This window comes from Papaver somniferum, chromosome 10, assembly GCF_003573695.1.
Source record: "Papaver somniferum cultivar HN1 chromosome 10, ASM357369v1, whole genome shotgun sequence".
Classification (NCBI taxonomy): domain Eukaryota; kingdom Viridiplantae; phylum Streptophyta; class Magnoliopsida; order Ranunculales; family Papaveraceae; genus Papaver; species Papaver somniferum.
The window spans coordinates 160,253,721-160,269,086 of NC_039367.1; the positions used below are offsets into that span (position 1 = coordinate 160,253,721).

General features: G+C 34.3%; 1 protein-coding gene across 1 annotated transcript; it reads right to left on the reverse strand.

Moving 5' to 3' along the window:
* Nucleotides 1-11,415: 11,415 nt before the first annotated feature.
* Nucleotides 11,416-12,151, reverse strand: LOC113315907 (thionin-like protein 2). Its single transcript, XM_026564151.1, has 2 exons — nt 11,758-12,151; nt 11,416-11,663 (listed from the first exon to the last, which is right to left on the reverse strand). The coding sequence occupies exons 1-2, from the start codon at nt 12,080-12,082 to the stop codon at nt 11,605-11,607; spliced, it is 384 nt and encodes a 127-aa protein (XP_026419936.1). The 5' UTR covers nt 12,083-12,151; the 3' UTR covers nt 11,416-11,604.
* Nucleotides 12,152-15,366: the final 3,215 nt, after the last annotated feature.

Genomic DNA, 15,366 nt, shown 5'->3' on the forward strand with positions numbered 1-15,366 from the left:
TTCCCTCACCAGGAGGAAAAGAGAATATTTATTGCAGAAATATTATAAGATCTCTTATTAACTTTCTGACCGTTGTGGCAGTGCATATGGGACCCATGCGGTTATTTTGTGCTTCCGGTCCTTTTCCACCTGCGGAAAGAAACATGAGAGTTTTAAGAAAATCATTTATAAGACGTGGTGTTAATTTGGCTGTCAAAATTATTTTTTCCATTTTTTCAAGGCAACAACATAATTTTAACTAACGCAAAAGCCTCGATATCTTTTCGATGTGTTAATTTGTTCTGGTTATGATGATAATAACACTTAAAATGATTATTATATCTGGCAAGTAAGGTTATTTTAAAGTATGATATTGTTTTGGGGAGTATGTTCGAATAACTATAACTTCATTGCGGTTTTTCCATGGATTGGAACTATAGGATTTAGAATTATACATAGATGATGCTACTTCTCTAAACAGATTTCATTAGAGAAATTTGATTTTTTTTTTCTCTCCGTGGGTATAAAACTGATTCTATATTACTTCAAAATGAACAATTGAGATGATTTTTAAATATGGTGAATTGGGTTTTAACTTTTAAGGGGTTATGATGGTTTTGGTAGGTTTGTTGGAGTGTACTGAGATTTATCGGATGAGTACTAGCAGTTTAGCAAATTGGGTATGAGTCTAGAGAAAGGAAAGGACTGGTGATATTTAAGAGAGAAAGAAAGAGATGGATGTATTGAATGAGTACATACAAGACAACTGTGCAAAGTAACGTTTTTGTGGAGTACAATGGCCGGGCAGCTTTCAAGCCAGGAGATGGGGTGATGAACTGTGAATGGAAGGGAATTGAATGCGAGAGGTAGATGATTAATATCAAAATCTAACGGTCGATAGCCATTGGAATTTTGTTGTCTAGCCATCTGTTAAAATGTGATCCCCCCATGAGGATAGGGTATTTCTGATGGTAATAGGTTCACTCCTTAGAAGATTGCCACGCAGTGATTCTTTGTCAGAACTAATCTTAACCTCCAACAGCAGTATTAGTGCTATATCCTAGTACTGGCCACTTCAATTTTGTACCAACACCATAATTTAGGTTGGTGATTTGGTAGTTAAGAGAGGCCCATGCATGTTTACCGAGGATATCTTCATAATTAATGTGCTATATATTTTTGCATTAGTTTGGAGCGTGTGGAGAAATGAAACCAGGGAATATTTGAAAATAAAAGTAAGTCCCTTTTCCTTTCGTAAACAAAAAAAGGTCTTATGAGGCATGCATCTTTAATGTCAAATGCTTCAATGTTCTTTGGTAAGTATATATATATGTAGTTGTAAATGGACAGCATCTTAAACTGGGATCATGTAATATTTATCCAATAATTAAGAACGATCCATTGCGTAATTTTTCTCTTCTTTTTGATGCTATGAATTTCGATGCTATGAAGAAATTTTGGGTTTTCAATTTACTCTCACGAACTCTTTTTTAGGTGTGATTTTAAATTGGTTGTGAAAGTTATTGGAGTGCATCTCTAGGACACCAAAGACTATATTTTCTCTCCATGGGATGGGCTAGAGCTAATTAGTTGTTGTCTGTTTTAATCGATAAAATACGAAACTTTTTTGTCCCAATAAAAGCAATGGAAAAAGATGTGATACTGTATGGTGTCCATTTATGATACAGATATTCATACAAATCCATTATTAAATTGTTGAAGACAAAAAGAATAAAAATGAAAAATACAAGCAAAATCGAACCTGATGCAAATTCGGAATGTGCTCATCAAATAGACAGCTATAATTTAGAAATTGTTGTTTGGTGCCCAAACAATGATACACATAGGTAAGTGGTTGTAAATGACGTCACGATAAATTGGGATTTTGTGACCTTTTAAGTTGTGGATTCTGTTTCGTTTACATTAACCGAGAATCAGGGAACAGTTTTAATTTTCTATTGTTGATGAGGTAAACTGGGATTCTTTTGACTTACAAGTTTAGGAATCTACTCTCTTATTCTTAAACTATTCACCAAATGAAATTTTGAATTTTCGACCTCAACACAAATTTGGAAAGTGAAAAATACTATAACCCCTATTATATCCCCTATTATATAGATTGAATATAGAGAAGCCCCATAAAATGGATCCTTTTCTATCAACTCCATTATTTCACATTTGTAGGAATTACTTATAGGTACTAGTTTAGTGATACTAATTAGTGGCAGGTTCACCCACTAAAGCCCAGTAAGCATAGGTCCATAATTAAAAGAAAACATGAAACTGGACCTAATTTTTTAAGCTAGGTCCTGTACACGTGCGGGACACATGAGACGTATTATCATAATTTCTAAAACACCCTGCACTATATAAAAACGGACAGAGACGTTCGTTTCTTTTTCATTCTCTCAATTTATGTTTTCAGAGAAGAGCTCTGCAAGTGAAGATTATTTGAGGTCCTTGTTCGATTCGTGAGTTCGATTCATGAGTTCGAGCTCTGCAAGTGTAATCGGTAGGTGGATTTTTTGTTCTTACGATATTCATGCTTGATTTTTTAATTTTTTTACTTCGATTTTGATAAAAAAAATACTTCAGATCTAGATAGATAATCATGTTTTATGTTCATTTCATTAGTAGATCTGATATTTTAATTTCATTTTGTTGGTCTTTGGTTTGTTTTTAGTTTGATTTTGTATATTAAGCATCAGTACGTATATGATGTACTGGTGGTTTTTGATGAAAATAGTTCAGATCTAGTTATAAAATCATTTTTTATGTTCATTTTGTTAGTAGATCTGATATTTTAGTTTCATTTTGTTGGCTTTTGGTTTGGTTTCAATTTGCTTTTGTGTATTAACCATCAGTACGTATATGACGTACTGTTAATCTGTGTTTACTATGCATCTATAGATTTGGTTTCAGTTTTTTACACTGTTTTTTTGGTATGAATTCACAGTACATATATGGCGTACTCTTCTGATTTTGTTTTATTCGATGTTTTTCCAGTTTTTTTTGTTCGATCCATGAGTATATATGTATAATACTGAATTTTTGTCACCTTTTTTAGTCTTATCCGTCAGTACATATACGAAATATTGCAATATTTGTTTCGATCCTCTTATTTTTCATAGATCTATAACCTATTCTTGTCATGCAGTTGATTTTTTGTTCATGAATCTTCAGTACATATGTCGCATACTGATAGGAAATGCTATTTGGATGTGCTTTGTCTCATTTTTTAGTCTTATTCGTCAGTACATATACGAAATACTATAATATCTGTTTCGATCCTCTTATTTTTCATAGTTCTGTCACCTATTTTTGTCATGCAATTGAGTTTGGACACTTCTTTGACATGAAGTTCAGTTTTTAGTTCATGAATCCGCAGTACGTATATGTCAAACTGATATAAACTTCTTCTAATTCTGTTTTATTCACAATTTTGCTACTTCTTTTGGTTTGATCCATGAGTACGTATGTGAGATACTAAAATATGTGCTTTGGTTCGGTTATATTCATGGATTCATCACTTCTTGACATGCAATTGAGTTTTTAGTTTATGAATCCGTAGTACTTATATGACGTACTGATAGAAACTTCTTTTGATTCTTTTTTCTTTATAGTTTTGCCACTTTTTTTTTGTTTGACCCATGAGTACGTATGCGAAATACTGAAATAGATGGTAGCTTTGTTGATGTGTTTTAATATTGTTATATTCTGATCACATTTACAGGTTCCATATGTCCAACGGATACACACTATATATGCAAGCAGTGCGGCAGATATATACTCAGATTTGTAAGTAGTGCAGCAGATATGTACTCAGATTTGTAAAAAGTGCAGCAGATATGTACTCAAATTTTAAGCATGGTGGCAGATATGTACTCAAATTTGTAAGCAGTGTGGAAGATATGTACTCAAATTTGAAACACAAATGTAGCAGATATGTACTCAAATTTGTGGTATTTTATACGTTTTAATTAAATTTGGACCTCCGTTAAATAAAATCTCGATTTGGTAGAAGTATGTTATTTCACACATATTTAACCAGTAGGGTATATTAGTCATTTCCATGTTTTCAAAAAACTTTGGACCCTAGGATAAAAATAAAATCCGGTTGGACCCTACTATAAATAACCTTATGGGCTTAGGACCAAACAAGAAATTTTCCTTCACATTTTGATATTTTTAGGCCCATAACTTTAGAATTCAGGGCCTGTAATTAAAAAATTTACTTCATGATACCAAAACAACCCTTTAGTATATATAGTTATAAAATTAGGCGTAGATTTCATTTTTGGTTTCATTTTCTTTTTCAGTTTCTCACTCTAATTTTCTTTAGCTCTCTCTCTCGGATGAAGAACCAGTCCGAGAAACAATTCTTAATCGAAATTCTCAATGAAAAAATGATTTTGAAACCTAGATCTAAGATTTACAAACGAATATCCTGATTATCCAAACAAAAATTCTACATCAACATCACTTTCTCTCTCTGGTTTTTGCTCTGAAGAGTATTAGGGTTTTCAGTTTCAGATCGTCAACGTCGTAGTTTAACGGAGAAGAAGAAAACGAGTTTAGCTTCATCGATTTCAGATGACGATGCTTATGGATCTCTGTTGATGATTTCGATTGAATAGCTCAATGAACTAATCGATTGAAATAAATAGATTTGATCTACGTCGATTAAATATGAATTTTTCAGTTGAGTCGAAGATATCTCAGGAATTGATTTAATTGATTTTTGTTCAATGGATTTATAGATCTGAATGATTTGGTTCAAATTTATTTAACAACTGATCATCAATCTTCGAATTCTCAATTGATTCTAGTTTGTTGTTTCAAAGCTACTCCATGTTAGGTTTTCTGATTTGAATGTAGTTGCAGGAAATCCTACACTACACCCCTCATATGATTTCATTCACATTCAACTCATTTTAGATTAACAATATTAATTTTATTGATGAATCTTTGAACAATCTTATAGGAAAAGATATAGGAATTGAGAATAACCACTGCTCTAGATTTTCTCTCTCTTATTTACTTGTTTCTTACTCAAAAAATGATCTCCCCTTTCCTTTGCAACTGAACGACTATTTATAGGGAAATACATAGTGGATGACAGCTAATCTGTCGTTTATTTTCGGATATGGCTTGCGACATTCTCGCAACCTTACAAATGTTAATCTCGCAAACTCTCTAATTTACGCAGGACTATCACATCTTTCTCATGATTTTAGTTGACATCGTTTATTATATCATTTCTGAAATTGTTCTGCGACGCTGTTGTGTTGTGTTGTTGATAATTTCGCTGAGACATTATTGCTGCGAAATTATGATCCTACATCTGATAAAGTTTCCATCCCTAAATTAGCTTTAGTTAAAGAATAAGAAAGGAGAGATATTTCATTACTTAATAAATCTTGCCTCTGAACTAATTGGGTATTTTTATTGGTAAGATTATTTATATGATCAACAGAATATGAATAGAGGTTATCTAATTGGTTATATTGATCCATCAAAATCTCTTTATCAACACGGGATTCTTCAACAACAGATTCAAATTGATATCTCTCCATTATTCGTTTCTGGTTTAAGGTTTAACATGTGAAAGAGGTATTTCAAGGATAATTAAATATGGGAAAGATAAAATCATTAGAAAGGCAAATTAAAGACACAGATAAGGAAATCATACCTCTCAGTTCATCATTCTTCTTGCGAAGGTTGTCACGATCCAGCAAAACATTCTGAAGCTTTTGATTTTCGAGACGAAGAGCATTACACTCTTTTTTCAAAGTTGTTTGCGAAGCAGCTCTGTCAGAACCGAAATACTTACTCAGAATTTCTCAAATACCAGACTTGACAGGATCAATGAGAGACTTTTTTCCATCATCCAAGACTTCAGACAAAACTTTGAAAGCAATATTTATTCCTTCCACAGTTTCTTTCGAAAAGGGAAGAGGCTCAGGTAGAGAACTGGCAATGATAGAAGGTTGAGAAACATTATCAATAGGAAGAGAAGAAGTTTCATTCACAGAAGGATCAATAATGGGGGTTTCAATCATTGAAAGGTCAGTTGAAGAAATGAAGCTTGAGGCATCTTTTTCGCGAATTGGAGATAATGGTTTAACTTGCGAAGATGTCGCAGGAGATTTAGAAGAGATAAGTAAGTGGAATGGACAGAGGTTTTAACAATTTTAAGGTGGCCAGATTTCTTGAGAGGTTTATTGACATCCTTATCACCCTGCGAATTACAATCCAGATAAGAAACAGAGGCAACAATATTGTTATTAGAAAAGAATAGTGTCTCTTACTACCTTCTGATTCGCAGCCTTTCTCTTGTGTACAACAATCTTATGCTGCGGTTTGGGATTATTAGGGTTCTGAACCATAAATTTAGTGTTGGAGGCGCTTTTGATGAAATAACAACAGTATGGGAATCACATAAACATCATCAAATAAGGCAGTAAGCAAGATCAATTTCAGCAAAACCCATAAGGAAGAAAAAAGAAAACTAACCTTGATGAATCCATGAAAAACACTAGCAAGAATATTATTTCGTAGAAAAGTACGAATGATGAAGATCTACAGAGGGAACAGTATGGAGACGAAGAAGAACTTAAAAAGATTGAAAGAAGAAGAAAGAAGAAAAGTTGCAATAACGAAATTTGCAGAAGAATGATGAAGTTGTAGAGAAAATAAAAAGAGAGAAAAAGAGAGTGAGAAAGAGTATATATAGAGGAAATTTTTTGTCGAGAAGATAAACACGATTAATGCGGAAAGATGAAAGCGGTTAAAAAGCAGCAGTTACAAAAGACGTGTCAAGAACAAGATAGGAAAAAGGATACGTGTGATAAATGCAGAATATCAAATGATGGATAACTGCTGCATTTCTCACATCATTCTCTACTTCGCAGAGAAGATATGAGAAGAGGCAAGATGTAGGATCATAATCTCGCAGCAATAATGTCTCATAGAAATTATCAACAACACAACACAACAGCGTCGCGGAACAATTTCAGAAATGATATAATAAACGACGTCAGTTAAAATCATGAGAAAGATGTGATAGTCCTGCGAAAATTAGAGAGTTTGCGAGATTAACATTTGTAAGGTTGCGAGAATGTCGCAAGCCATATCCGAAAATAAAGGACAGATTAGCGGTTATCCACTATGTATTTCCCTATAAATAGTCGTTCAGTTGCAAAGGAAAGGGGAGATCATTTTTTGAGTAAGAAACAAGTAAATAGGAGAGAGAAAATCTAGAGCAGTGGTTATTCTCAATTCCTATATCTTTTCTTGTAAGATTGTTCAAAGATTCATCAATAAAATTAAGGTTGTTAATCTAAAATAAGTCTAATATTAATGAAATCATATGAGGGGTGTAGTGTAGGATTTCCTGCAACTACATTGAAGTTGTTGTTGTTTCTTTTGATTTCTGAGATCAAGAAGAATCATCACTGTTTCAGAAGAATAGCAACAGAATCAAGGTACGATTTGTTTTTTAGTTTTTGTTGTTGTTGTTAGTAATTATTCTCGATCCGATTTTAGTTTCATTCTCGATTTCAATTTTGATTTAGTTTTATCACAATCTAAATCAGGTATGTATAACTGGAGGACTAGCAGTACCTAATCACATGACATGCTATTCTGGTCTCGATGGTGCACTCAGTTTTATTATGTATAATTTTTCCTAACCTTTCAACTGTCTATGAGCTAATAGTAGTGGAGAATACAAATTTTTTATCTCCTATGTTTAGTTAATACTGGACGTGGACTTGTAATGCTTTCAATTTGATATAAATATATGTGAAAATCATCGTTATTTTAGTTGCTAGAAGAAACTACTTCGTGCATCGTTGATTTGCGTATAATATGTTTATATCTGTGATTCATATTCCTAAGAACTGCTGAACTTTAGCAACTGTTGAACAATGCTTGTCAGACGCAGGCTTAGAAATGTTATTTAAGCAATTGTGAAAAGATGTGTAATGTTATTTAAGAAATGTTTTTGTTTCATTGAAAGATTTAGGAAAGAGGTCTGAAATAAAGAAGAAAGTGATATGAAGACACCGATTGGTAAGTTTGATGGAGCAACTGCACAAACAACATAATACGTTGTTCTGTGATCATGGAGTCGGTATGTAACTTCTAGATGTGTAACTTCTAGCTACACAAGTTAAATAGATGTGTAATTTTTAGTTACACATGCTAATCAGATGTGTAACTTCTAGTTACACTATCTAAATAGATGTGTAATTTGTAGTTACACATGCTAATCAGATGTGTAACTTCTAGTTACACAAACTAAATAGATGTGTAATTTGTAGTTACACATGCTAATCAGATGTGTAACTTTTACTTACACATACTGATTTTGATGTAGCTTTTTAGAGCAGTTTTATCTTGATTTCGTTATCTTGATTTCAAATTTGTTAACTTTTGCTTGTTGACCAAAATCTGAACTTATTTTTTGTTCTTGAATGATTATTTCAGCTTGTATTTCTAGTTCATCTAATTCATTCCCCTCTTACAATAGTGATGGTGGTGGATCTTCCTTGATCTGTTAAGGTATTGAACCTTAATTCTTTTTATCAGTTCTTCACTGCTTGTTATATTTCATGATTGCAGACCTTTTTTATACAGATAATCAATTTTTGATTGGTGAAAATATGGGATTTTACTTGTATAGTTAGATTGTTGCATGTTTCTGCTCATGCTTTTCCTTCTTTCATATAATGATGTTGCCATGTTTCTTAGATTGTTGAATCAAAGCTTGGATTTTACTTACTATACAGAATGAGCACTGGTATAACAATTATGGTCAAATATTTTACTATATAAAAGGGTATACATATTTGTGCATGGACACGGCGACTGACATGGTAAACACAGGTTCAATAAAGTTAGGGTTAGGGTCATGTTATGAACATTCTTATGTTTTGTGATTTCTCCTGTTAGCTAGTTCGATCTAACTATGCTACAAAAATGTCGAAATTCTGAAATCGTGTAACTGCTAGTTACACATGCCAATTGGATGTGTAACTGCGAGTTACACATGCCAATTGAATGTGTAACTGCTAGTTACATGTGGTAATTATATGTGTAAAACTTAAGATTTGTGTATCTTATGTCATGCATTCATATTTTTTTATGTTCTTGTCTGATACTGGAATACCAGTCAGTCATTCCATGCATAAATATTGATTTATCCATCTTTTTACAGGTTACCCTCTCTGAGCAGATGAGTTAGGAGGTATGATTGCGTAAGACTTGAGATGACAGAGAAGAATATGATGATCAATTGGTGTTTTGGATTGGTGTATCAATCTGCAGGTGTTGATTACTAATATTACCCTCAATTACACTAGATAGATGCATGTGTAATTCTCAATTACAATAGATAGATGCATATGTATTATGTAACTCTCGATTACACTAGACATATGCATGTGTAAATTCTAGTTACACATGGTAAAAAATTGTTGTAAATGAATATTAAAGTAATACATGTATTTTTTTTATGTTCTCTTTTTTTATGTCTATTTTTTGTATATATATACAAGTGTAACTTTGTATTACACATGCCATAAGGATGTGTAACTTCTGGATACACATGCCATATGCATGTGTAACTTATGTTTACACATTCGCACTGTAATTTAATAATTTCGGGCCTAGATTTAATAATTTTTGGCCTAGATTTAAATTTTATTTAATTATGGGCTTGGCAATATTCATAAGGGTATCAAGGTCTTTTAATAATTCGGGGCCTAGATTTAAACTTCTTTTAATTAAGGGTCTCATATTATGGGTTACCCATGGGTGGGGCCTGAGCCTAATTTTTCCATTTGGAAATTCCAGTTTTTCCTAGTGGTATTCTTTTGAATTCTTTTATTATCAGCGGTTGTTATTGTAGTTCAGTGTTAAAGTCACAGAATGATGATACCCATGATCTGAATTCGAAACTCGCTAACATCAATGGAGCACACTTGCGCATCCAAGGACTAGATTTACCTATGAGAGCCAACATTTTCCTTGGTAGGGTGGGCTAGGGCTCACCGTTATTGTTTCAATAAATATGGAAGTTTTCTTCATTTTAAATATAAGAACCATGTTTTAGGGCATACAAGAAAATTTTAGTGCATACAAAATGATTACCTTAACTAGGGTGTGGTGATAAGGGGTATTCAAGGATAGGTAAATTACTTAGTTACCCTCAATGAATTTATTAATTTACTTATCTATTATTTATTTTGTCATTTAAATTTTTTGGAAAAAAAGAAATTTATATTTTTTTAGTTGTCTTTTTTTAAATTAAATTTTTTTAAAAAACAGTAAAAAAGGATTTTTATTAATATATTTTAACAAAATAAAACTTTTTATTTTAAAAATATTTACTATTTTTTAAAGAAAATAACAAAAAAAAAAAATTAATTTTTTTTCTTTTTAAAAAAATAATTTAAGAAAAACAGAAAAAGAAAAACCAAAAAAGAAAAAAATATTTAAATAACTTTTTAAAAATATTTAATCTTTTTAAAAATTTAAGAAAAAAAGTTTCTTAAAAAATATATATAAATAAGGGCAGTTTTGACATCAAACATAATACATGGATAAGGGGCTTTTAAAATTACTAACTAATAACCCGTTTTTGTCTTTATATGATATACCCTAAAATTTTTAGGTATATCCTAAAACATGGTTCTTAAATAAACAGTGGTTTCATATGATCGTCCCTCTTACATATAGGTGGGCCATGAGATTGGGTGGGTTTGAGTCTCATTTGTATGTGAGAGGGCGATTTGTTTTACGGAAAACGGGTCATTTGTCCAAATATTTTTAAAACATGGTTCTAATGGACGAGTAAAAATTAGTATGGGTGAAATGGACACAAAAAAAATAGTAAGGATGAAACTGGATTCATCCTGGCTTAAACTTAAAAAATAGCGAGGATGAAACTGGATGCATCCTGATGTAAATTAAAAATAAATAGTATTTGAAAACGGGTAAGATGAAACTGTTTACATCCTGGATATTTTTAAATATTTGTCAATTTAAACAATATCAAAATCTAGATGTCTTTTTCACCCAGAAATTGTTGATTTTGATTTTTTTAACCAATTTTGTATTTTTTTTTGTTAGTTTTTTCAGAGTTCGTTTATAAATCAATTGAAAGAGATGTGATAGATTAATCCATCCACCCATTATTACACTGCTTTAGAGAGTTGCAGATTCTTTATTCTCAATTCCTGATGAAGCATATAGCGATGCCCAAGCTTAACACCAAATATTGGTGCAAAGGTGGCGGAGGCAAATGCAGTCAGGTGAGGGAAGTAGCCCCCACTCACGTATGTCGTCTATTTTGGGGTTTGTAGCCCTTCGGACACTTTATCAACGAAAACCCAAGAACAGTATTGTGGCTTGTATTGTTGACGCCAGTTTGTTCATATTCTAATCCACATCGTTTTATTCATTTGTGACGAGGAGAATCTAGCCATACACTGTATTTATTCATTTGGGGAATGGATACATCAATATATTGAAGCCCAAACTTATTAAAGACGAAGATTAACTAAATAAGTATGCTTATTGAAGATGAAGATTGACAAATAATTAATCAAAGATTAATTAGTTTTTGATGCACGTCTCATCGCAGGAGCTTATACAACGATCAACTTCGTCCACACCTGAAGAATAAAAAGATAATCACTTGATAAAAGGATTAAATTTGAAAATCGTATGTACGCAAAAAGAAAAGGGAAAAAAGATGAACAAACGTACGAGGGTCCGTTGGGGTGCTTTTGTCAACGCACTTGGAATAAGCGCATCCAAGTACACAATACTTATGCTTAGTAGTATCTTCGTTTGAGACGACAGCCTTAGGGATATCAGCAGTAGCGATTTGCTCACCATTGCTTGCACATTTTAATTTACATACTCCTTGACATTGTTTAAATTTTGGAGGTAATGTACACTTAGTCAGGCATTTTGAATAACATGTTTGTGCCGATGCCGGTTGTGCTGAAATTTGCACTACGAACATTCCCCAAATTAACACTACTCCGAACAACATAACTCCTGAAACGATATTCCCCTTAACTTCCATCTTTCTCGAGTTGGCAAACGGAAATCAGAGTTGCAATGCTGTTGGTAGTTTGGAGGTAAATGAAAGAAAATTTTGCAAATGAAGACTAGATTTATAGAATAATAATCAGCTATGAATGGCAATATGGCATGGCTTGGTCATAACAATGCGATTAAGTAAGAACACGCTCGTGTACTCAGTCTCAACCATGGGATGTTCCGCCAGAAGATCCTTCACTAATTACTAAGATCTTGCATTTATGACTTGAAGATTTTTCTTTTATTTTGGATTCATAGTAATTAAGACTTAAAGATAAGTACTGGATTTGTCAGTTCTGCTTGAGTACTTGAAGACTAAAAAGTAAGTAAATATTTAAGAAAAAGTATGATCGATTCTCTTCATTTAATTCGTTGGAGATGAACACATTCATACAGATCCATTCTGTACCCAATATAAATCCGTACCAGACAGAGAAAACAAAATAATAAATCGAAAAGAGCAGATTCATGTTTATTCCCGTAACTACTGAAAATCCATAACTACACCCACACTTGTATTTGTTGCTCTTCACTAATAATTATTTGGTTTACATAGACTCCATTAAAGAGTTTTTTGGGAGCTCTAGATCTAATTTTTGGGGAAGAAGAAGATAAGAATCAAATAAAATATGTTTTCTTTCTCTCTCTTAGATAATTTCTTAAATACTAGAGAGTAGAAATGAATTTACAAATATAACCTTTTCTTACAAACTAAGCTATTTTGGTCTAGATATTATGTAAACTATCCTAGGAAGGTTATACTACACCGGCTTTCATGGGGCACCACATGTCGAGTATGGTTTTTGGTGTCTACATTTTGCCCTTTTTTCCTTGAGTATTTGCTTGAAGAGCGATCCTTAAGGAAAAATCCGTTTTGGTATAGTCCTTGGAGTGAGACGTGTGGTGCTTGAGTGGATGACTTTGACCTTTGCTGATGAAGGAACGAGCGAAAGAATAATTAATTGAAAAGTATATACTTGCCTCTTATTCTTTTGCGAAGTTCCGAGCTTCGTTGTTGTGTAGATGCACCCTTTCTTGATCTTGTTGCTGTCGATCATGAGTTGTTGTTGGGACCATTCATTGCTTCGCTTCGATTTTGCCCTTATATGTTTGGTTGTTGATTCATGCGTTATTATTTCGTGGATCATAATTCCTTCGTCTTGACTCCTCATGCCTAAGATTTTGATCAATCCAATCCTGATCTCTACTCGACACATCTACCCACTTCGCAGAGATTACGTTCGACGGCTTCCCTTTTTCGTATATTAAGTCATCTTCCACAGCGCGTATCGTCCTCAATAAGAGCCGAGAAGTTCATTATTCTGTCGGGATCGGCACAACCTCGCTAACTTGCCTTAGATTTTCCTCCAAGGATATGTATTCCTCCTGATACTCCTGCAATTGTTTGTATGGTGTCCGTAAAAACGGTGATATATATCTGCAGAACTCATGAATCCTAGTCCTCGGAGTTGGTTCTCTTACCGAATTCGGCAGCACCGGGATTTCCTCCGTCAGTACTACTTCTCTCCACAGTCGTGTTGAGCCTCGGGAGTTTTAACTCCGTTCATGCTATCATGTTCAATCCCTGCTTCGTTGGCTTTATACTATTAGTCTGGCGACTACCGATCTTATCACCTCGCGACTTTCGGTCTCTTCGCAGTAACCCGCCTTGCTTTTGGTCATCCCGTCTCAGCTCTCCCCTAGTGTTATTTCCAACCCTGCATGGGTCAGAGTGGCTGGCACACCTTCCTCCTTCGTCCACTGCGACTCATTTTTCCTCCGTGAGCTTTCCACTCCACTTGTACCCTCAATCTCCATAGCTCATGTAATATTTCGTGATCCACATTTCCTCATCTTGTCTCGCCAATGCTTCTTTCTCGTTTATTTCGTTTTCTCTCATCCTCGCGCCTTCTTCCTTCTTCGCATCTTAGCCTATGATTTTCGTATCTCGCCTCCACTAGCCGTATCCTTAGGTCTCTCTCCCGGTCATATCTTTCTAGTAGCCTTTTCCTCTACATTCCTCGTTTGTCTTCTTCCTCGTAATCTTCATAAGGTCCTTCCCCTTGATATAGGATCCGTTTTTGGGACGAAGCCGTTATCGTTTTTGAATTTGTATCTCCTTCTTGCGATATTCCCATCACCACTTCGTTGTTGTGTACATGCCCTTGTTGTATCATCCGGTCGCCTCGTTTTGTCGTTCCAACTTGCTTTTCCGGTTGGTACCTTACTCGATGGGGTGTCTTACTTGGTTCTTTCGATGTCATATTCTTATCAACATCATCCTCCTCCTCCTCTTCTTGATTCGTCCCCTCTTCCGCAACAGCCCCGGCTTTCATGATTCGGACAGGTTTCTTCATGGATTCAATTCATTGCTTGGATTGTTCTTTCGTCGTCTTACGGTTTCTTGTCCTTCCCCTCCCACTGATGTCCTTCCTTTTCTCCGGGCCTCCAAACGCTTGATCCGTACCACCTCTTCGCGAATTGCTCCTCCCGGTCCTCATATCTCGCAGTTCGTCCAAGACCTCCTGGTTCAAGTTTCCTTCATTTCTGCGCGACGTTTGCCTCTCACTTCGTCAGGCCTTTCTTCTCCTCATCGTAGCTCTTCCTCGTGTCTCCGATTTGTTTCGTGTTGACTTTCGTTTCATCTTCGTATCTCCTCCTTTCATCGTCATTTTCGTGAGCATATCTCTCTTTTCCGCTATATGTGTGCCTCCTTTTACTTTGGTGGATGAAGGAACTTAAGCTATCCAAAGAAAAAGTAATATAATGCTCCTTTTTCGCCTCCTCCTTACGTTCGTTAAGTCTTGAAGGTATTGGTCTCGTTTCGTGTTTTTTTTTGTTCCTCGTTGCATGATTTTGGTTTTTCGTTCATCCATTGATCTTTGCGTTGTTTGGATCTTGATTCATGTTGTTTCGTTGTTCCTCGCATGCCCATTTTCTTTGCTCCAAGTTCTCTTCCTCCACGACTTCATTCAACTTTAGCTCTTGCATTTCATCACTTCATTGCCTTCAATTGTATTACTTGATAATCGTATTTCTTCATTTCATGTTCTTTCTTTCTTTTTTCCACTTGAATATATTTTGTTTCTCTTGCTGCTCTACGAGGTCTTATTGCGCCTCCTTGTTAAGGTCTTATTGTGCCTCATCCTCTCATTAAGGGTCTTAATTCGATGAAGTCTCAGGCGCTCGTTATTCTTGCGAATAACGATCCATCAACCTCGCATTAACATTCTCTATTGAGGTCTTACTTCGCGACAATACGACAAG

Excerpts from the sequence above, each read along its gene's own strand:
- LOC113315907 (XM_026564151.1), bottom strand. The coding sequence starts at position 12,082 with ATGGAAGTTAAGGGGAATATCGTTTCAGGAGTTATGTTGTTCGGAGTA. Across the intron at positions 11,664-11,757 it reads AAGCACCCCAACGGACCCTC|GTGTGGACGAAGTTGATCGT; the intron begins GTACGTTTGTTC and ends TTTATTCTTCAG.